Source organism: Oncorhynchus keta, chromosome 1 (assembly GCF_023373465.1).
Source record: "Oncorhynchus keta strain PuntledgeMale-10-30-2019 chromosome 1, Oket_V2, whole genome shotgun sequence".
NCBI lineage: Eukaryota > Metazoa > Chordata > Actinopteri > Salmoniformes > Salmonidae > Oncorhynchus > Oncorhynchus keta.
Window position 1 is genome coordinate 18,204,456 of NC_068421.1, and position 23,318 is coordinate 18,227,773.

At 46.1% G+C, this 23,318-nt stretch overlaps 2 protein-coding genes across 12 annotated transcripts in view; both read left to right on the forward strand.

Moving 5' to 3' along the window:
• The window catches only part of LOC118392723 (SPRY domain-containing SOCS box protein 4-like), a 38,028-nt gene that overhangs the window by 9,351 nt on the left and 5,359 nt on the right, over window positions 1–23,318 (forward strand). Inside the window, exons 2-3 of one of the 11 annotated variants that reach the window (XM_052512549.1) lie at window positions 13,483–13,571; window positions 13,637–14,784. In XM_052512549.1, coding sequence (XP_052368509.1) covers window positions 14,076–14,784 — 709 coding nt within the window. In that variant the 5' untranslated portion in view covers window positions 13,483–13,571; window positions 13,637–14,075. Of the gene's footprint in view, window positions 1–13,482; window positions 14,785–23,318 lie in introns of all 11 variants that reach the window. The other 10 variants (XM_052512527.1, XM_052512565.1, XM_052512593.1 and 7 more) reach the window with 10 other exon arrangements.
• LOC127923681 (uncharacterized) lies at window positions 8,508–12,470 on the forward strand. Its single transcript, XM_052507858.1, has 3 exons — window positions 8,508–9,535; window positions 9,806–10,110; window positions 12,432–12,470. Exons 1-3 carry the CDS (start codon window positions 8,923–8,925, stop codon window positions 12,468–12,470), a joined length of 957 nt encoding a protein of 318 aa, XP_052363818.1. The 5' UTR covers window positions 8,508–8,922.

Sequence of the window (23,318 nt, forward strand, 5' to 3'; positions counted from 1 at the left end):
AACATTTTCACCTCAAATTGAAGTAGAGGGACTTTTGTCAGAGGTTGCTTGTTATGAGAACTGAGAACTTTATGCACTATGGCTGTGAAGCAACGCTCCCCATCCAACCTGACGGAGCTTAAGAGAAGAATGGCAGAAATTAAATACAGGTGTGCAAAGCTTAAGGCTCAAGGATGTAATCGCTGCCAAAGGTGCTTCAACAAAGTATAGAGTAAAGGGTCTGAATAGTTATGTAAAAGTGGCATTTCAGTTGATTTTTTACTACATTTCCAAAAATGTCTGAACCTGTTTTTGCAAATCATTATGGGGTATTGTGTGTTGTTAGATGAGGGAGAAAAACAATTTAGTACATTTTTTTAATAAGGCTGTAACGTAAAAATTTAAACAAAGTCAATTGTCTGAATACTTTCCAAATGCACACCGCTTTCCTGCGCTTTGTTTGTTCAAAATGAATTGGCATACATCATTACCAGTTGTCAAGGCTTTGTGGAGTACAATTAACTGACTGCTCCAAATGAGTTAAATTACTGACAACAGGTGGAGTTTGTAGTGAAGGTTTAATGTACTTGCATCCTTGCTCTAGTTCTCGGTCTCGAGGGTTCCCGGAGGCTCAGGGCTTCCAATGTCTGATTTCTCATTTTAATAACAATCTCTTAGTATTTCATTACTTTTCATTATTCCTGTTATCAGTGATGGGCCTGTGTAATGTGCTCTCTGCCAGGGTGGACCAGTAGTGGTTGGAACAGAGCCTCGTGTCTCAGGATTGTGTTCTTATAGAGTCCCTCTGTCTGTAGGCTCATGCTGTCGTGTCTGGTGGGCCGGCTGGGTATTTTAGGAGCTAATTTACGGTCTCTCATGAGGGTGGTGGAGTGAGGAAGGAGGGAGCGGTGTATGAGATGCACCCAGGGTGATTCATCTCCATGCTGCATTGGCAAGACATGTAGATTTTTATTTTATTTCACCATTTAATGTTTGTGCCTATGACGCTATTCAGCCCGGCACTTGTATACAAGTCAAGTACAGTCTGGGGGAGAAACACACCCTGAGTGTTTTGTGGAGAGATGAAGAAAGAGCACAGGGTTGAATGGAGATAGAGGTCTCCCCAGTGGGCCACACTGATAAATGGCTCGCCCCGGTCTTCCAACTGACATAGAAATGTCAAATCATTGAAAACAGTACTCACTCTTCCAGCCTCTCTCCCCCTGACCTGCAAAACACTCAATTGTACCATAGGGGTTTCCTCCTCCACCACCACCACGTCCTACAAATTGCATTCCCAAGTGCATGTGAGCTAAATTGAAGCAGCCTCAGTGCTGCTATGATTGTCATTTCTAGAATTGGAGAAGACAGAAAATGGCACGGTGAGGTCTGTCATACCGTGCTATTACATGCTGTTGGTTAGGGCTGTGATGATTTTAGGAATGTTGGGTAACTATTAATTCTCATGCAAAATGGCCACAGTTGTCATTAAAAAATATATTTTTTTTTATTGTAGTACATCATAACGATACAACTTAATGAATACAATAAAGTTTTGACGCCCCTTGTGCTCGTAAAATTATTACTAACTTTACCTGCTTCATGTAAAAAAAGGTTCTTCAGTTATTTACCTGAAGTTTGTTTACTGCGATAGGCTTGCTGAGAGTCACTGTGCTTTTTATGATGATGTATTAATGTTCTGTGTAATCACCAGAGCAGAAGTTTGGCCAGTACGAAACTGCTATTAGGTGAACTATATATACTTGAAAATAAAGTTAATGGTTATTGCCCATAATTGTCAGTTATGCGATTGTGGCAGCACTGCTTGTTGATACTGTAGAAGGAAGACTGCTTATTTGGGAGATAAACAGCCTACACCAATGGATGGGATCTCATCTGCAGTCAAATCAAAGAAGCAGCTTCCCACAGTTCTCTCTGATTAGCCCACTGGGCACATATGAGCTTGATGCAGCCCAAGCCAAATCATAATTGTCTTGATGTAGTGCAAACCTGATGTTTTCTTTTGTGTGTGCCAGTCATTTAGGGACTTACCTAAAGATAATGACTAGTTTTAGTGTTGAGAGAAACCAGTACCCAAACAAACAAGGAGGAATCTGACCTTTTTTTCCCGGTTTGTTTTGCTGTGACCTTAGTGGCCATATCTGTTCAATTCCCATTCAACCCTCATACCGGTCTGTACACATAAAGAGTGGTTATCGATTTAAGTGCTAGAGTCAGGGTAACCTCGGCGTGTGCTGTGTGTGTATAGGGGGGCACAGTGGAATAATGAAGACCCTTACTGAAGACTATTCAGTGGGTGAATGAGGGGGAGGAAACAGGTGGTCAATTGTAAAGGAAGAGCGATAAGAGACTGTCTCAACTCTAGCTGTTCCAACCTGCTGCCCATCTCTCACATCGGTTTCTTTTTGCTTGTGGGCCTGGTGAGCTGGGAGAGATGACCCCTTTTTGTCAGTCATGATCAGTCATGATGATGCTGGACTTTGGGCCTGAGGGCAGGGCACTGTGATCTGCCCAGCATGTCCAACTTCTCTACCCCCCCCACCCTCCCAGGTTTTCCGTATGATGCAAAGTGCCCTCTATATCCCTTATTGTATGCACTATAGGCTGCCCTGCTATGGAAACATTTGCATGTGTGCTACATGGATCTCAGATTAAGATTCCTAAAAGGTTGAAATATTATATTTTTTTCTTCAGTCGTTTTTCTGTTAATTTGATGTTGAGTATCCTTTGGATTAATCTCCACATGAATGTGAGAAACACACCACTTTCTCTTAGAGCACACTGGAACTCATACCTGGAACTCTTTTGAACAAAACACACTTCCTTTTTTCAAGATACCTTTTTGTGTAGTGGAAATGATGCTGTTTCTATTCAGCTGTGTGACTGTTAACAAGACTCTGCTTATATAATCTTATTTTAGAGTCTATGAAACTGCAGCTTTACAGCAGCAGCCAATAGATGTCACATCCTGCTCCCACTGCTTTAACTGAAGTTTTTATTTAGCGCCTTAGCTACCAAACGGCCTGCTCTCCAATCCTCATTTTACTTCATTGCTGCTGACCACTGGAGAGTGAGCGGGGAGCTTGTGGGAGAGGTGAAAGTAGCTGTAATGAGAAAGGCGTGATGTATTAATCAGGGCTGACATCTCTCATCCCCTCTAGTCTCAAGTGGCAGAGAGGCCCCCAGTTCCACCCAGCAACATCTGGAGACTCAGCAGGTGGATAAACTCCCAATTAGAGTGAAACTGGAGGCTGCAGCACTTTACACAGCTGATGGATGTAGTCTTGGCTGGGCAATCTAGTCTCAAGTGGTTCATCACGTGGTTGAGGATGGAAGTTACTGCTGGTTTGGTGCTGTTTTGGATTTGTTAAGTGTGTGTTTGGGTCTATTTTGCTGGAAGGTGGAAGCAGCAGGGGCACCGTGAGGATAGGTTTGTTGTCTGGAGAAGTGTGTGTGGAGGCTGGGAATTATTCTGTACACGAGAGACCTTGTAGTCACATGGTGATTAGAGGCCTGTTTGCCTGAGGCTGAGAAATGTACTATATCGACGGAGTCATTTCATCAATTCTGCCCCGGCCTAATGGCCAATTTAGCCAGCAAACGACAGGCGTTGAGGCACTACACACCTGGTTAACGTTTGAAGAGTCGCCTGAACATTGAGATTGCAGGCTTCCCAAGTGGCGCAGCAGTCTAAGGCACTGCAGTGCTTGAGGCGTCACTACAGATCCGGGTTCGATCCCAGGCTGTGTCGCAGTAGGCCTCGACCGGGAGACTGTATCTACCAATTTGGACATCACAAAATTGGGGAGAAAAAACATTAAGACTGCGACGCCTCATGAATACAGTTTCTCTCTCTCCATATCTCCCTCTCGCTCTTATTTCTGACTTAATGACTTGGTTCATTGGTATTGAGCTATTCTCACTTGGTACAGATTATCTCCTGCATACAGCAGACTGGTTATGTGGTGGTTAGAGCATTCAGTCCTGTGATCTGGTCTGAGGAAGTGTCTAGTGCAGAGGCCTATAAAAGTAGCCAAGTGTACTGCACATCCAGGTTAGTGAAGTCCCTTACCCTCAGGTTTACTAGGTCACTGTTTGACTTTTAATTGCCCTACACTCAAGTGTAGTACCTTACATTTTAGTGTCCTTATCTTCCACCTCCCAAGGCTCCTTCCTGCCTTACCCCACGTCACTGTCTGGGCCTGTGTCCTGTCTTCTACTGGTTGTCTCGTTGATCCTCTCCTCCAATCCACTTTTAAGAGAGGTGAGGAAGCAAGGATTTGACCGCTAGTAATGTTTCCAGACGCTGTCTATATTTACTGTCCTGATTTTACCTACTGCCTCATTGGCTCCCTTCTGTTTTTCCTCAGGAAGTAGGCAGAACCACTGTAAAGGGATTGACCTGTTATCTTAGGACTTGGTGATATGGTGGTTCGCTGTGGATGCAAGCTCTCTGATGGATTAACAAGTGGATTTTAATATATATATATATATATATATATATATATATATATATATATATAATATATATATAAATAAATATATATATATATATATATATATATATATATATATATATATATATATATATATATATATATATATATAAACCAAAGTTTACCCTGCACAGGCCCAGCCAGCCTCCCTGTCTGCTGTAGTGGCCTGTCTTACTGCTGGCTACTCTACTCTTGGATCCCCCTGTTGGAAGATGGACAATCAGCGAGTTAAGAAGTAGTTGCCGGTCCGCTCTCACCTTTACTACAATTTGACTGATTCACACGCAACCGACCCCCCCATACACGCCTATGTCAGGATTTTAAATTATTTATATATTTGGCTGTGCACAACCATATGGGACTCCAAATCACGGTTGGTTGTGATACAGGTTGGAATCGAACCAGGGTCTGTAGTGACTCCTCTAGCGATGCAATGCCTTTAGACCGCTGCACCACTCGACCTTCCTGATGCAACAAATATGCAGAGATGAGGTGCTGTCATTTTAGATACTAATAAAAGATCCTGGACATGTCGTGATGCCAATTGGCTCAGAGTGCTTTTGATTGTTCATTCCTGTTGATTGAGCCACCAATGAGATTGTTTCTGTTACCCATGGGGCAGGGTGGGGAACCTGATCAGACCAGTTTGGGCTTACCTACGTGCTCGCCCAGGTAACCAGAGCCTTCAGCCTGGATACCTTTTTAATATTTGAACAGGGCTCAGCCCAAACAACTGAAATGTTCTGTGGACCTGGAGAGAATGCCTTGGGTTTTAACCAACTGTATGATCCTAGCACCACAAAGATAGTCTAGTATATTATGTTGATAACCCATGTCACGCCATTGTAGATTTCATTCTAGAGCATTATTTGTCCATGTACCCCAAGCCCTTTTATAAATTGTATAGGAGGTTCTTGTCGAGTGCACTCGTTCTACCCATGTGTAGCATCAACCTGCCACAGTCAGTTCCCAGGTGCTACTCAAACCTGTTTTTGTTGTTGCCAGTATAGTGCTATTGTGTGGTGACAAGTATCATTATCTGTAATCCATTAATTTGCCTAACTGTTGGCTGAAGGGATGGATGTGTGGCTCTGGCAAGGCAGGCAGCTGGATTGTAGCACAGGGATTTTGAGTTTACTAAGGAACAGTATGAGAAGGAATAGACAAGGAGTTGTGAAAGAGAAGACACCTGCTGACCTTTCAACTTGACTGACCTCTGTTAATAGCACTTGGGTGTGTGTACTCAACCCAAGTGGATTACGCCTCTAGAATACACCTTGAGCTTCTAGTAAAACAACTCCTGCAAAGTCTGACAGGACTTGGAACAAGCGGCTTTGTCTACTGGGGCCAGGTTTCAAATACTTCACTATCTGGATCCAACTTGTGGCAATGCATCTACTGACCCCCAGAGCAGTGCTCGGGTATGATGCCTGTCTGACCTTCTGTGATCCAGCTCTATAGGGAACTAGCCATTCTGCTCTCAGCTGGGTGCATATCTGAAGGAGCTAGATTACAGAAGAAGCTGTGGGTAAGGGGGTGCTATTGTATTCTTTAGTCTCCTTTTTGTATATGAGATGGCAAGTCATTTGGACGAATGGCCTCATTGACCAACACTGCTGGCAACTCCCTTTTGATCTTTGTCGTGAAGTGGTGAAAAGTAGCACCATTCTGTCAAGGTAGCTGTTTGTGATGGCGTGTTACTATTTTATAGCTAGCGTCCTGCAAGGTTTTTCTGTTTCATCTTTGTTGATGTAGTGTGTATGCACATAGTTTGATCTGTGATGTTTCTACCATTCCTCTTCCTCTGCAAAATGTTTTCTGATGCCCTGACTGCTTTCTCTCATCTCTCCAACTTATCCCCCCTCTCCCCCACCCTGCCTTCCTCATGTTTAGCCATCTTTCTCTCATCTCTCCACCTTGTCCCCCTTCTCTCCCACCCTGCCTTCATCTTTAGCCATCTTTCTCTCATCTCTCCACCTTATCCCCCTTCTCCCCCACCCTGCCTTCCTCATGTTTAGCCATCTTTCTCTCATCTCTCCACCTTATCCCCCTTCTCCCCCACCCTGCCTTCCTCATGTTTAGCCATCTTTCTCTCATCTCTCCACCTTTTCCCCCTTCTCCCCCACCCTTCCTCATGTTTAGCCATCTTTCTCTCATCTCTCCACCTTGTCCCCCCTCTCTCCCACCCTGCCTTCATCTTTAGCCATCTCTTTCCCTCATCTCTCCACCTTGTCCCCCCTCTCCCCCACCCTGCCTTCATCTTTAGCCATCTCTTTCTCTCATCTCTCCACCTTGTCCCCCCTCTCTCCCACCCTGCCTTCATCTTTAGCCATCTCTTTCCCTCATCTCTCCACCTTGTCCCCCCTCTCCCCCACCCTGCCTTCATCTTTAGCCATCTCTTTCCCTCATCTCTCCACCTTGTCCCCCCTCTCTCTTCATGTTAATGATCAATGCTTCCTTCTGTGTGGTGCTGTGTTTGACAGTTGTGTGACAACGGTTGTTACAAGCTAGTTGACTGTATTTTGTCAACGTTGTGTGGTGAGGGTTGAAATGGACTGTAATGTAGACACACAGTGGGGTTGAAAAGGTTTCCAGCCTGTGCTCTGTGCTGGCCTCGGGACTTCTCTGCTCTGACGAAGGGAGCTCTTTAGTCTTACACAGAGGTCAAACGCGTAGCGATGCTGTCACTAAATAGAAGCCCATGTGAAAACAAGGCAATGGAACAGACACATCCTAATGTACTCATATGCAGAAGCTCCATTAGGATTTTTATACAGTATGCATTTCAATGTATTAGCTGGTGGTTGTAGAATCTGTGTTGGGTTAGACTTGACTCTGCTTTCTACAGCTTGTGTGATTAACCTGTTGCGACGAGCAATCCCGGATCCGGGAGTCTAATTATAGCCTCAAGCTCATTACCATAACGCAACGTTAACTATTCATGAAAATCGCAAATGAAATGAAATAAATATATTGGCTCTCAAGCTTAGCCTTTTGTTAACAACACTGTCATCTCAGATTTTCAAAATATGCTTTTCAACCATAGCAAAACAAGCATTTGTGTAAGAGTATTGATAGCTAGCATAGCATTAAGCCTAGCATTCAGCAGGCAACATTTTTCACATAAACAAGAAAAGCATTCAAATAAAATCATTTACCTTTGAAGAACTTCGGATGTTTTCAATGAGGAGACTCTCAGTGAGATAGCAAATGTTCAGTTTTTCCAAAAAGATTATTTGTGTAGATTATTTGTGGTTTCGCCTGTAGCATTAGTTCTGTGGCACTCACAGACAATATCTTTGCAGTTTTGGAAACGTCAGTGTTTTCTTTCCAAAGCTGTCAATTGTATGCATAGTCGAGCATCTTTTCGTGACAAAATATCTTGTTTAAAACGGGAATGTTTTTCATCAAAAATGAAATACTGCCCCCAGAGGTTCAAGAGGTTAAGCCTCCCCAGATTGAGGAAAGGGCATGGTGAGAGGAATGCCACTCAAGTGTGTGGGAGTAGAGATGGTGGGAAGGCTTTCTTGTCTCTCATGGGAGAAACATGAGAGGGAAAGGGGATGGATGGGCACTGAGAAGGGTAGCGAAGAGGCGGGCATGGTTGCAAAGCTGAACAGTGAGAAGGTTAGACGGTAGAGGGTTGAAATGTTAACATGAACAAGTATGTCTTCATGCGCTCTCCATACTTGGAAGGTGATGTCTGTGAGAGGAGTAAGATGACACAGCTCTCCCACCATCATTCAGTCCCTCCCTCTTTCTCCCTCAGTTTCCCTATTCAGTCTCACCTACTGAAGTAACACAACAGTGCTCTCACTCACATGAGGCCGTCTCTGCAGCAACCAGCGAAGTACATTCCAGCCAGGGAGGCTTTCAGCTCTGAGTGGCATGTCTCTTCTAGGAGGTTTGGTCAGTGGCATGTTTCTTCTAGGCGGTTTGGTCAGTGGCATGTTTCTTCTAGGCGGTTTGGTCAGTGGCATGTTTCTTCTAGGAGGTTTGGTCAGTGGCATGTTTCTTCTAGGCGGTTTGGTCAGTGGCATGTTTCTTCTAGGAGGTTTGGTCAGTGGCATGTTTCTTCTAGGAGGTTTGGTCAGTGGCATGTTTCTTCTAGGAGGTTTGGTCAGTGGCATGTTTCTTCTAGGAGGTTTGGTCAGTGGCATGTCTCTTCTAGGAGGTTTGGTCAGTGGCATGTCTCTTCTAGGAGGTTTGGTCAGTGGCATGTCTCTTCTAGGAGGTTTGGTCAGTGGCGTGTCTCTTCTAGGAGGTTTGGTTAGTGACGTGTCTCTAGGAGGTTTGGTCAGTGGCATGTCTCTTCTAGGAGGTTTGGTCAGTGGCATGTCTCTTCTAGGAGGTTTGGTCAGTGGCATGTTTCTTCTAGGCGGTTTGGTCAGTGGCATGTTTTTTTCTAGGCGGTTTGGTCAGTGGCATGTTTCTTCTAGGCGGTTTGGTCAGTGGCATGTTTCTTCTAGGCGGTTTGGTCAGTGGCATGTTTCTTCTAGGCGGTTTGGTCAGTGGCATGTCTCTTCTAGGCGGTTTGGTCAGTGGCATGTCTCTTCTAGGAGGTTTGGTCAGTGGCATGTTTCTTCTAGGCGGTTTGGTCAGTGGCATGTCTCTTCTAGGAGGTTTGGTCAGTGGCATGTCTCTTCTAGGAGGTTTGGTCAGTGGCATGTCTCTTCTAGGCGGTTTGGTCAGTGGCATGTCTCTTCTAGGAGGTTTGGTCAGTGGCATGTTTCTTCTAGGAGGTTTGGTCAGTGGCATGTTTCTTCTAGGAGGTTTGGTCAGTGGCATGTTTCTTCTAGGCGGTTTGGTCAGTGGCATGTTTCTTCTAGGAGGTTTGGTCAGTGGCATGTTTCTTCTAGGCGGTTTGGTCAGTGGCATGTCTCTTCTAGGAGGTTTGGTCAGTGGCATGTCTCTTCTAGGAGGTTTGGTCAGTGGCATGTCTCTAGGAGGTTTGGTCAGTGGCATGTCTCTTCTAGGAGGTTTGGTCAGTGGCATGTCTCTTCTAGGAGGTTTGGTCAGTGGCATGTCTCTTCTAGGAGGTTTGGTCAGTGGCATGTCTCTTCTAGGAGGTTTGGTCAGTGGCATGTCTCTTCTAGGAGGTTTGGTCAGTGGCATGTCTCTTCTAGGAGGTTTGGTCAGTGGCATGTCTCTTCTAGGAGGTTTGGTCAGTGGCATGTCTCTTCTAGGCGGTTTGGTCAGTGGCATGTCTCTTCTAGGCGGTTTGGTCAGTGGCATGTCTCTTCTAGGCGGTTTGGTCAGTGGCATGTCTCTTCTAGGCGGTTTGGTCAGTGGCATGTCTCTTCTAGGAGGTTTGGTCAGTGGCATGTCTCTTCTAGGAGGTTTGGTCAGTGGCATGTCTCTTCTAGGAGGTTTGGTCTGTGGCATGTCTCTTCTAGGAGGTTTGGTCAGTGGCATGTCTCTTCTAGGAGGTTTGGTCAGTGGCATGTCTCTTCTAGGAGGTTTGGTCAGTGGCATGTCTCTTCTAGGCGGTTTGGTCAGTGGCATGTCTCTTCTAGGCGGTTTGGTCAGTGGCATGTCTCTTCTAGGAGGTTTGGTCAGTGGCATGTCTCTTCTAGGAGGTTTGGTCAGTGGCATGTCTCTTCTAGGAGGTTTGGTCAGTGGCATGTCTCTTCTAGGAGGTTTGGTCAGTGGCATGTCTCTTCTAGGAGGTTTGGTCAGTGGCATGTCTCTTCTAGGAGGTTTGGTCAGTGGCATGTCTCTTCTAGGAGGTTTGGTCAGTGGCATGTCTCTTCTAGGAGGTTTGGTCAGTGGCATGTCTCTTCTAGGCGGTTTGGTCAGTGGCATGTCTCTTCTAGGCGGTTTGGTCAGTGGCATGTCTCTTCTAGGCGGTTTGGTCAGTGGCATGTCTCTTCTAGGAGGTTTGGTCAGTGGCATGTCTCTTCTAGGAGGTTTGGTCAGTGGCATGTCTCTCCTAGGAGGTTTGGTCAGAGAGCAGGATCGACATGCCATTATTTTTTTTCTAGCTCCACTTGAAGCACCGAGCAAGCGAGACTGGATTGTTTTGTAGTCTTTGGGAAATAATTTCTATGGCCTCGTGCTTAGCCCCCTTCCTCGCTCTTTCCTTCTTTCTTTCCCCTCCCTCTCTCGTTCCAGCGGCCGTTTTCCTGTCGTATCTGGGAACTGACTGAGGCTAGACTGTATCTATCCTATTTCTCGGTCTTCCTCGCTCAATCCACTGTGTTCTGGCCATAGTTGAACAAGGCATTCATGAAAAGTCTGAGATTCCCTCTCCTCCTAGTGTTTGCGTACACATTGCCTTGAGTCGTGAGAAAGCTAAATGCTAAGACCAGCTTGACTTTGGATATCGTTTCACATGGTAAGAAGTCTCTCTGTTTTTCTCCATGTTCCCTCTCTTGCTCTCTGTCTCGTTCGTTTGTTACTCTTGCATTCAAGCTGCGTTGTGCTAAAGAGACTCTGAAGGGAGCGTTGTGGTACTCTTATCATTCCACAGCTGTTTGGCTAACACACACACACAAAGAGAGAAGGCACTTCCTCTATGGTTGGGATGAGAGATGATTAGCTGTTAAGATGTGCTGTTACACAAGTCTGGAGAGTGATGAAGTCACTGTCTTTTTCTGTCCTGTGAGATGATGTGCTCTGCTTTTAACAGTAAAGCAAACTCGCTATCAAGATGTTATACTCCAATTCTTAAAGTATTGGATTTCACCTAGGCTGTCTCACTGTAACCGTATCCTATGGTTTGTCATACTTGCGCTACGGCAGTGTACTATTATCCAGTCTCGCAGTAAATCCCTCAGTGTTGTATTTAAGTTACTGTTATAGCAAGTCATCTTTGTGTTAGGTTGAGTGTTTATGACTAGGGATGTGCTTGCCCTATCACCTAACAGTTCAGTCACACCTATGTCTGCTAGTCCTGGCTCAGATGGACTGGAACACTGAAATAGCCCAGACTCCACCCACCTTGTATCAATGGCGTTATTCTCAGGCTCTCACATTAATAAACAGTGTAACCCCTCATCTTCCAATACGCAACATATCACTTTGGTGTTTTCCCTTCTGCTCAATAGTCATTTCTAGAGGTTGGGCTCCAGGAGAGTTGTATTGATCCCCCAGCCAGCCAATGGCCCGTGACACAACACAATGTTATGGGAATCCATTTATATACTGAGGTAGGACGGTGTGACGGACATCTGCTCTTCCACAAAGCACATGAGATGGTGGGGAGGAACAAGGGATGTGGAAGCACCACTATCTTGGCAATAAGGGTCAAGAGTGCACACACACACACACACACAGAGATTGGACTTCACACACGAGGGCACATGTGACTGCAGACATCTTGGTAATGAAGTTGAGGTCAGCAGGAGAGTAATTGTCATTCTGTCCATTAGGCACCATTTGATTTCTCTCTTTCCTCTCTTCCCTCATTAGTTTGTCATCTAATTGTCTGCTCTGGTGTTTTCCCTGTAGGGGTCATTTGATGACGAGTACCTTCCCTCAGACTAGACACACCACTCATTACAAAAGATGGGCTAGCTCAGTCAGCAAACAAGTGTCTGTCTGTTTCATACACAGAGGCAGAGTGACTGTCTGATGGCGCAGCGCTGTGATCAGTAAGTCTGTGGGCCTCATTACATTGTGATAAATAGCACCCTTCATTCCAGCACAAATGGCACCATGAGTCATTTATAGACTGATAAATGAATAAATATGTAAATGGAAGATGTGTAGCTTTTATTTGGGTAGAGCCTGCACAATGTAAATGATGTCTGGAACACACACAGCCATGCACACACAGGCACGTACGTCCTACTTCACACAGACAATAGTTTGTCAGCGTTTGTTATGTGGTTCAAATCTGGAGCTGGCTAGCCACCTCTGCCTCACCAGCTCTGTCTCCCCCTGGTGTTTGGGTTCAGAGTGTGACCGACTCCCTCCATTGTGTCTCTGCAGAAGCTCTGCTCTCACTGGGAGGTGCAGGGTGACAGTTAAGGGTTCTCTCTCTGTTCTCTGGAAGCAGAGTAGGTCTTGTCAAAAACAGAGAGGGAGTGTTTTTGGAACATAGAATTTGGAACAGCTGGGCCCAGGGCTTGGTAACTGGGATGCACAGGGGTGTCTGTGGGTTTATGGGAAATGTAGTGGCAGGATGACAGTGCCGGAGATGATCAAGTAAAATCTGTCACGGTAACTTGACTGTTTTGAAATCTTTGTTGTGGAATGATTTCTCAAATCTTTTTGGTCTTGTTTAGTCTCCACTCCTTCTGAAAGGGCCCTCATAAAATCTGAATCACCCAGAGTAATGTTAGCGTTCTGTCTGAATATCCTTCCTTTTTAAGAACACACACACAGGCCTTTTCATTGTGTGCATGCGAGTGACCCCACGTTTGTCGTGTTTCGTTATACAATGTATGGTCCTCTCTGTTCAGTATGTGGTGAGTGTGGTTAAAACTGAGCAGCTACATTTCTGGTGGGGTCCAGCTACATTTCTGGGGGGGTCCAGCTACATTTCTGGGGGGGTGCAGTCTCGTTTGGTGCATAGTTTGTGAAAGTTCATGTCAGGTTTGACACATGCACACGCAGTGTCTGTAGGGGTGGTGCCCTTGGCGTGTGAGGCTGGTAACTGAGGAGGAATGTCTTCAAGTCTTGAGTGAGTCAGTAGAAGAGAAGAGTTCATCCTCCCTTTTTGTTGCTCAGATGTCCCCCCCCCCTCTTCTTCCAGAGAGCTGTCAGGAACTACAGAGCAGCCTGAGGGTTTTTCAGACTGATACATCTCTTTCTCTTGTGCTTCCTCTCCCTTTCGCTGCTCTTTTGACTGTGTTTATTCTGGGTGAAGGAAGCCAGCTGCATTAGCCTGTCTGTTTTGAGAGTTGAATTTCGATATGTAAGGAAAAGGGCCTTCATTGTTGTGTTGTCTTGCCATTGCTGCTGTGTGTAACAGGAGTTTGGGAAAGTGAGTATGTCATGATAAAGTCAACTAATGTTTTCTTCTGTGTGTCTCCTGTAGGAGCGAGGTTCCTCTGACACTGGACTGCGTCTCTCCTGTAGGAGCAAGGTTCCTCTGACACTGGACTGCGTCTCTCCTGTAGGAGCGAGGTTCCTCTGACAGTGGACTGCGTCTCTCCTGTAGGAGTGGACTGCGTCTCTCCTGTAGGAGCGAGGTTCCTCTGACAGTGGACTGCGTCTCTCCTGTAGGAGCGAGGTTCCTCTGACAGTGGACTGCGTCTCTCCTGTAGGAGCGAGGTTCCTCTGACAGTGGACTGCGTCTCTCCTGTAGGAGCGAGGTTCCTCTGACAGTGGACTGCGTCTCTCCTGTAGGAGCGAGGTTCCTCTGACAGTGGACTGCGTCTCTCCTGTAGGAGCGAGGTTCCTCTGACAGTGGACTGCGTCTCTCCTGTAGGAGCGAGGTTCCTCTGACAGTGGACTGCGTCTCTCCTGTAGGAGCGAGGTTCCTCTGACAGTGGACTGAGTGTCTCTGTGAGAGCGGCTCTCAGCCAGGGACGACTGCCCTTCTGGCCACAGCGCCCATGAGGTAGCGGCGAGAAGTCCCATACCACCCTCTCCGCCCTCCTCCCCATCTCCTTCTATCCCTCACCAGCGATGGGTCAGAAGATCTCGGGCAGCATCAAGTCGGTTGACGCACGGGGCGATCCCTCCTATCGGCCTGTCCACCGTGAGCTGCGGGGTCCAGACTTCTGCCGGCCTCCTCGTCTTGACCTACTTTTGGACATGCCCCCTGCGACCTCTGACCTGCAGCTCCACCATGCCTGGAACCCAGAGGACCGCTCGCTCAACGTCTTTGTCAAGGAGGACGACAAGCTGACCTTCCACCGCCACCCGGTGGCCCAGAGCACCGACTGCATCCGCGGCCAGGTGGGTTACACACGGGGGCTTCATGTCTGGAGGATCCACTGGCCAGCGAGACAACGAGGAACACACGCTGTCGTAGGGGTGGGCACGGCTGACGCTCTTCTACACTCTGTGGGTTACACAGCCCTGGTGGGTTCGGACTGTGAGTCGTGGGGCTGGGACTTGGGCCGGAACAGACTCAACCACGACAGTAAGAACCGGCCGGCCTCCACCTCGGCACCAACATACCCGTGTTTCCTGGAGGCAGACGAGTCGTTTGTTCTGCCGGATGCCCTGCTGGTGGTGCTGGACATGGACGAGGGCACGCTTAGCTTCATGGTGGATGGCCAGTACCTGGGCGTGGCCTTCAGAGGGTTAAAGGGCAGGAGGCTGTACCCTATCGTCAGTGCTGTGTGGGGACACTGTGAGGTCTCCATCCGCTACGTCAATGGACTCGATCGTAAGTCAATCTCCTTTCTGTCTACCCCCTCTCTCTCGCTCTTTCTGTCTACCCCCTCTCTCTCTCGCTCTTTCTGTCTACCCCCTCTCTCTCTCTCGCTCTTTCTGTCTACCCCTCTCTCTCTCTCGCTCTTTCTGTCTACCCCCTCTCTCTCTCTCGCTCTTTCTGTCTACCCCTCTCTCTCTCTCGCTCTTTCTGTCTACCCCCTCTCTCTCTCTCTCTCTCGCTCTTTCTGTCTACCCCCTCTCTCTCTCTCTCTTTCTGTCTACCCCCTCTCTCTCTCTCTCTCTCTCTCGCTCTTTCTGTCTACCCCTCTCTCTCTCTCGCTCTTTCTGTCTACCCTCTCTCTCTCTCTCTCGCTCTTTCTGTCTACCCTCTCTCTCTCTCGCTCTTTCTGTCTACCCTCTCTCTCTCTCTCTCGCTCTTTCTGTCTACCCTCTCTCTCTCTCTCTCTCTCGCTCTTTCTGTCTACCCTCTCTCTCTCTCTCTCTCTCTGTCTACCCTCTCTCTCTCTCTCTCGCTCTTTCTGTCTACCCTCTCTCTCTCTCTCTCTCGCTCTTTCTGTCTACCCTCTCTCTCTCTCTCTCTCGCTCTTTCTGTCTACCCTCTCTCTCTCTCTCTCGCTCTTTCTGTCTACCCTATCTCTCTCTCTCTCTCTCTCGCTCTTTCTGTCTACCCTCTCTCTCTCTCTCTCTCTCGCTCTTTCTGTCTACCCCTCTCTCTCTCTCTCTCTCGCTCTTTCTGTCTACCCCTCTCTCTCTCTCTCTCTCTCGCTCTTTCTGTCTACCCCCTCTCTCTCTCTCTCTCCAGTCTTTCTGTCTACCCCTCTCTCTCTCTCTCTCTCTCTCGGAGCTCTTTCTGTCTACCCCCTCTCTCTCTCTCTCTCTCGCTCTTTCTGTCTACCCCTCTCTCTCTCTCTCTCTCTCGCTTTTCTGTCTACCCCTCTCTCTCTCTCTCTCTCTCGCTCTTTCTGTCTACCCCCTCTCTCTCTCTCTCTCTCTCGCTCTTTCTGTCTACCCCCTCTCTCTCTCTCTCTCTCTCTCTCGCTCTTTCTGTCTACCCCCTCTCTCTCTCTCTCTCTCTCGCTCTTTCTTTCTGTCTACCCTCTCTCTCTCGCTCTCTCTCGCTCTTTCTTTCTGTCTACCCTCTCTCTCTCGCTCTCTCTGTCTACCCCCTCGCTCTCTCTGTCTACCCCCTCGCTCTCGCTCTCTGTCTACCCCCTCGCTCTCTCTGTCTACCCCCTCGCTCTCTCTGTCTACCCCCTCTCGCTGTCTACCCCCTCTCTCTCTCTCGCTCTTTCTGTCTACCCCCTCTCTCTCTCGCTCTTTCTTTCTGTCTACCCCCTCTCTCTCTCTCTCGCTCTTTCTTTCTGTCTACCCCCTCGCTCTCTCTGTCTACCCCCTCGCTCTCTCTGTCTACCCCCTCTCGCTGTCTACCCCCTCTCTCGCGCTTTCTTTCTGTGTGTTCTCTGCCTACATTATATTGGGATGTTCTGTAATCTGTGCTGTGGTTTTGTATACCTCAGACCAGGCTATTCTCTAATACTGAAGCTCAAAGAAACTCTAGTACCAGAAGGTCAATGGTGCATGATGTCTTAACGGTGCTCACTTTACTCTGTGCTTTGTTTTCTAAACAAGAGCCAATGTCCAAAGCCAGTGACTCATACAACCATACTCTCTCAATGAATAGTCGGAGAGCTCACTATGAATTGCTTACTGTGTAGATGAGGGCAGTAGGAAATGTTGAGCTCCACAATGATATTGTGTTTGGAGCCAGGGTTTATTTTCGAAGTGCTAAGGCAATTGCTCTGTCCCGGGGGGAGATTTCTGCTGAATCTATCTGCGCAGAGCACAGTGCAACACAGCCCCGAATGTGACTGGGAGGAGGGCTGGAGGGAGAAAAGAGACTGATAGAGAGTAAGAGGGCGAGTGATTAATTGTAATGAAAAGCACTAAGTTTAATGTACTTTCTCAAAGCGCTTTAAGCAACAAGCACTTTTTTTTCTTCTTCCATAAACAAATAGTTAATGGACGATTATGGCAGGAATGGTAGTACATTAATGGCTTGAGCAGTCAGCGTCAGGAGGAAGGCTAGAGTACAGGTAGTTCACAGATGAAACAGAGGGGGGTCACATGCAAGGGATTTCAGACGGATTCAGAGCTGTTTATCAGGGCGCCGTCATTGAAGCAGAGCTTCTCATTAGTATTCTCTGAAGTCTGACTTCACCCACCACTGGGGGAAGCCACATCAGTCCAGAATAGTCCTCCCTGAAGCTAACCACTGGAGAAAGCTGCTCAAAAAGATTGAATGTGGAAAAGCATTTTGGATTGAATCATCTGTCTGTCAGTCATGTGTTTTGGACATAATAGACTGGAGATGAGGCTGTGTGTTGAGCAGAAAGAATAAGTGACTGTTTCCTCACTAGGTTAGTCCCAGAGACACTCTGAATAATGCTTTAGTAGTGACAGTCAGAGCATGACTAGAGATGTTGTAAACCAGTGGTGACCTACCCTCTTCCTGCAGACCTACTGGAGACTGGTAGAATCTCAATCAGCTACTCATCAAGACCTGGATTAGCTGTGTTCGAGCAAGGCAGGAGCTATCTCCAGGAGAGTTGGCCACTGTCAATCTACAACCTCCAGTACACTAATCATGGCATGTCAGTACAGAGACTGGCTGATGGATGGTGTTTTATACTGCAGACTGGCCTGGTTGACTGTATACAGTACTGTGTGTAGTAACTGGCTCTGCTACAGTGGAGAGAGAGTGGGAGGGCCTGTTGGTGTTCCTCTGTCTGGCCCTGCTCTGATCTATGAAAACGTATGTGTTTACCCATAGGAAGCTGTCTGGGTCTTTATGGGTAGGTGTGTCTCTGTCTGGCTCTGCTCTGATCTATAAAAATGTGTGTTTACCCATAGGAAGCTGTCTGGGTCTTTATGGGTAGGTGTGTCTCTGTCTGGCCCTGCTCTGATCTATAAAAATATGTGTTTACCCATAGTAAGCTGTCTGGGTCTTTATGGGTAGGTGTGTCTCTGTCTGGCTCTGCTCTGATCTATAAAAGTGTGTGTTTACCCATAGGAAGCTGTCTGGGTCTTTATGGGTAGGTGTGTCTCTGTCTGGCTCTGCTCTGATCTATAAAAATGTGTGTTTACCCATAGGAAGCTGTCTGGGTCTTTATGGGTAGGTGTGTCTCTGTCTGGCCCTGCTCTGATCTATAAAAGTGTGTGTTTACCCATAGGAAGCTGTCTGGGTCTTTATGGGTAGGTGTGTCTCTGTCTGGCCCTGCTCTGATCTATAAAAGTGTGTGTTTACCCATAGGAAGCTGTCTGGGTCTTTATGGGTAGGTGTGTCTCTGTGTGTGGGTGTCTAAGTATAGCAGACATGAATGTCACCTACTGTGGGAGTCATTTAGGACCGTGGATTGACTGGATTGTGCAACACTATCACCCTCCCCCACTGTATATGTTACAGAAAGACCCAAAGCAGGACGAGGGCTCTTAGACGGTCAGACAAGAACTACATGTCCATGGCTGCAAGCCAGGTGTTTTTGTGTGTGAGTTCACGGAAGGGAGCCAGGAGTGTTGGAATTCTGGAGGCAGTCCCAGTGTGCCTCGGAGCTCAACGTCTGGCCTTGCGAAGGGAGGTGTGTGTTTATTGTGCCCCATACAGTCACCCTCTGTTGAATGTTTTTTTCCATCTCACAGACAAACACACTGGGCTGTTTGTGTAGAACGTGTGACTTTAATGCATTTATCTAGAACCCATTGGAACACAAGGCCTATTCTTTATCAACTGGTTTACTTTCAAGAGGATATTTTCCATATGTACATTTTCAATACATGCACACATTTGTTTACATCCCTGTTAGTGATCATTTCTCCTTTGCCAAGATAATCCATCCACCTGACAAGTGTGGCATATCAAGAAGCTGATTAAACGGCATGATCATTACACAGGTGCACCTTGTGCCGGGAACAATAAAAGACCCCTCTAAAATGTACAGTTTTGTCACACAACACAATGCCACAGATGTCTCAGGTTGAGGGAGTGCGCAATTGGCATGCTGACTGCAGGAATGTCCACCAGAGCTGTTGCCAGTGAATTTAATGTTAATTGCTCTATTATAAGTTGCCTCAAACATCGTTTGAGAGAATTTGGCAGCACATCCAACTGGCCTCTCAACCGCAGACCCACGTGTATGGCGTTGTGTGGGCAAGCAGTTTGTTGATATAGTGAACAGTGCCCCGTGGTGGTGAGGTTATGGTATCGGCAGGCATAAGCTATGGACAATGAACACAAATGCATTTTATCGATGACAATGTGAATGCGCAAATACTCTGACGAGATCCTGAGGCCTGTTGTGAGGCCTATTTATTTCAATTGACTGATTTCCTCATGTTCTGTAACTCAGTATAATCTTTTAAATTGTTGCATTTTATGTTCACTATACTGTGATAATGGGGCGGCAGGGTAGCCTAGTGGTTAGTGTTGGACTAGTAACTGGAAGGTTACAAGTTCAATCCCCCGTGCTGACAAGGTACACATCTGTTGTTCTGCCCCTGAACCCACTGTTCCTAGGCTGTCATTAAATAGTTGAATAAAGGTAAAATAAAAACATGTCAGAGAAGCTAATGGAAGCAGCTTATAAGGCAGGACTTTATCCACCCCATGTCACAGCTCTGTAGCATCATGTTAGTCTTCTATAGACATTATGCAGGTCCCGTGAGTGCTCTCTGTTCTCTGCAGTGATGTTACGAGAATGTATTCCTTCTGCTGGAGTTCTCTTGGGACTAGATTGGCTGAAACAGCATTTTAGCCGGGGGTATATCAGACAATATACCACTGGTCTGACACAAAAATACTTATTTACTGTTCTATTTATCTTAGTAACCAGTTTATAATAGAAATAAGGCACCTGTGGTGTGTGATGCGTGTCATGCCTGAGAACAACCCTTACCCCCCGCCTTGTTGCTTATTATGCTGTGGAAATGGGGAAACATCCCCATGTAACTCACAGGAAAATGCAGAACATTTATTAGTATGCATTGGCTGGTGTTCCCAAAGGTATCTTTTCCATGTTTGTTTTAGACTTTAGACCGTGATGAAGGAGTCTTCTCTTTCAATCAAATAAATTGTCCCTTAACACACAGTTAATGCATTTCTCTGATCCTCTATTTGTCACGAACACTTAGTTTCTTCTCTGCACGACTTTCACACTGATAGAAGCTTTATCGATTTCTTTAGTGTTTCTGTTCCCCAAAGCCTGTAAATAGACAACAATAGAAGAGTGGGGATGAGGCTGTACTGCTAGCTCTTTTCTTATGGCACAGTTGTTCTTCCCATAAGATGGTACTACACAAAACGCAACAATACAGGCATGCTGCCAGCAGCCGAACTCATTCACTGCTAAACAAGAGAATTACGAGGCAATCACTTTGCAAAACCTCCGTTGGAAATGAACACCATTTCATGCTGGCTCTTTCTTTCTCTCGCTCTGTCACTCCCGCTCTTTCATTTATGCTGAAATCCCTGGTTCAATATTTACACTTCTAATCATGGCAGGGAGTTGCTGTAGAAACTGTTTATTTGAATGGGGAGAGGAGACCGTACAGTAAGTGCTGGCTTGGGGAGGGAGATCTAGCCTGGGAATGGATGGCTCCTCTTCGTTGGTGCCATGGAACGCTGTCCCCTGATAGTGTGGAGAATAGATTCAGACAGTGAGTACATTTATATGCACACTAATAATTCAATATTAAACTAGATAATGGCAGTAGTCATGTCCTAATAATTGAAAAGATCAGAAAACCAGGTTTTAAATCAGCGTATGCTTAGTTCAATTTTGACTACAACGATTTTTAAGCACTTTGTTCTGCTTATTTTAATCGGTGTAGAGTCAAATCAAACAAAGCATACAGCAATTTCAAACACCTGGTTTTCTGAGCATCCTTTCAAATTATTAGGACATGTAAACCGCTTAATTGGCGTTTCAGTAGAGAATGGTGCTGGAGGGGGTGGCTTTTTTTTTCTCTGACATTTATCTAATTTTGTACATAATGTTGCTGCTACTGTCTCTTATGACCGAAAAGAGCTTCTGGACACCAGAACAGCAATTACTCACCTAAGAACTGGACAAAGATTTTTTCTTTGTATACTGCATGGTCGAGACCAGGCCCAAATCCTGTCTTCAGCGTGGAAAAAAGAAGGGGGAGAAGGGCGGGATCTACTCATCACCCCCTCTCATCACAGATGAGTAGGTAAACCACCACTTCCCTCCTAATTGGCCAACGTGCAATCATTGGAAAACAAACTGGACGATCTATGATTTAAGACTATCCTACCAACAGGACATTAAAGTCAGTGGGGCGGGTGTGTGTCTATTTGTCAATAACTGCTGGTGTGCAATGTCTAATATTAAAGAAGTCTCGCGGTATTGCTCTTCTGAGGTAGACTACCTCATTACCTCATTAGCTGTAGACAACACTATCTACCAAGTGTTCTCATCTGTATTATTCGTAGCTGTCTATTTACCACCACAAAACGATACTGGTACTAAGACCGCACTCAACGAGCTGTATAAGGCCTCTGCTTACAAGCAAAAACTAAAGCAGGAAGCACACGTGACTCGCTCAATACAGAAGTGGTCAGGTGACGTGGATGCTATGCTACAGGACTGTTTCGCTAGCACAGACTGGAATATGTTCCGGGATTCATTCAATGGCATTGAGGAGTATATAACCTCAGTCACCGGCTTCATCAATAAATGCATCGGCGTCGTGACTGTACGTACATTTCCCAACCAGAACCAATGGATTACAGGCGACATCTGCACTGAGCTAAAGGCTTGAGCTGCCGCTTTCAAGGAGCGGGACACGTATAAGCAATCCCCCTATGCCCTCAGACGAACCATCAAACAGGCAGTGTCAATTCAGGCTGAAGTTTGAATTTTACTAAACCGGCTCTGACACTTGTCAGATGTGGCAGGGCTTGAAAATGATTAGACTACAAAGCGAAACCCTGCCATGGGCTGCCCAGTGACGCGAGCCTACCAGATGAGCTAAATGCCGTATTATGCTCCCTTCGAGTTAAGCAACACTGAAGCATGCATGAGACTAGCAACTGTTCCGGACAACTGTGTGATCATGCTCTCCGTAGCCGATGTGAGCAAGACCTTTTTTAAACAGGTCAACATTCACAAAGCTGCGAGACATATGGATTACCAGGATGTGAACTGCGAGCATGCACGGACAAACTGGAAAGTGTCATGACTGGAATTTTCAACCTCTCCGTGTCCGAGTCTAATACCTACACTATCGTTCAAAAGTTTGGAAATGTCCTTGTTTTCCATGAAAACATACATGAAATGAGTTGCAAAATGAATAGGAAATATTGTCGATGTTGACAAGGTTATACATAATGATTTTTAATTGAAATACCCACAATACACAAATCAAACCCACAATTGCTGATGCTCCAGATACTCAACTAGTCTAAAGAAGGCCAGTTTTCTTGCTGCTTTAATCAGAGCAACAGTTTTCAGCTCTGCTAACATAATTGCAAAAGGGTTTTCTAATGATCAAGTAGCCTTTTTTTAAATGATAAACTTGGATTAGCTATTTATTTCCTTAACTTACCTCATTTGCACTCACTGTATATAGACTTTTTGTTTTCTTTTGTTCTACTGTATTATTGACTCTCTTTTGTTTATTCCATGTGTAACTCTGTGTTGTTGTTTATTCCATGTGTAACTCTGTGTTGTTGTATGTGTCGAATTGCTATGCTTTATCTTGGCCAGGTTGCAGTTGCAAATGAGAACTTGTTCTCAACTAGCCTACCTGGTTAAATAAAGGTGAAATAAAAAGCTAACACAACGTGCCATTGGAACACAGGAGTGATGGTTGCTGATAATGGGCCTCTGTACGCCTATGTAGATATTCCATTAAAAGTCAGCTGTTTTCAGCTACAATAGTCATATACAACATTAACAATGTCTACACTGTATTTCTGATCAATTTGATGTTAATTTTAACGGACAAATTTTATTTTCTTTAAATAAAAATGACTTTTTTTAAGTGACCCTAAACTTTGGAACGGTTGTGTACATGTTTCAAACAGTCCACCGTAGTCCCTGTGCCTATGAAAGCGAAGGGCCCATGGCTCACATCAACACGATCATGCCAGAAACCCTAGACTCACACCAATTTGCGTACCGCCCCAACAGATCCACATATGCAATCTCAATCGATCTCCCCACTGCCCTTTCCCACCTGGTAGGTGAGAATGCTATTCATTGACTATACCTCTACATTCAACACCATAGTGCCCACAAAGCTCATCACTAAGCTAATGACCCTGGGACTAAACACCTCCCTCTGTGACTGGATCCTGAACTTCCTGATGGGCCGCCTCCAGGTGGTAAGGGTAGGCAACTACACATCTGCCACACTGATCGTCAACACTGGGGCACCTCAGGGGTGAGTGCTTAGTCCCCTCCTGTAGTCCCTGTTCACCCACAACTGTGGCCAAGCATGACTCCA

What these genes read in the sequence shown, in the direction of transcription:
- LOC127923681 (XM_052507858.1), top strand. Translation starts at nt 8,923, where the DNA reads ATGTTTCTTCTAGGCGGTTTGGTCAGTGGCATGTTTCTTCTAGGCGGT. An exon ending in TGGCATGTCTCTTCTAGGAG is followed by an intron (nt 9,536 to 9,805) that starts GTTTGGTCAGTG and finishes CTCTTCTAGGAG; the next exon opens with GTTTGGTCAGTGGCATGTCT. An exon ending in TGTCTCTTCTAGGAGGTTTG is followed by an intron (nt 10,111 to 12,431) that starts GTCAGTGGCATG and finishes GTGTCTCTGCAG; the next exon opens with AAGCTCTGCTCTCACTGGGA.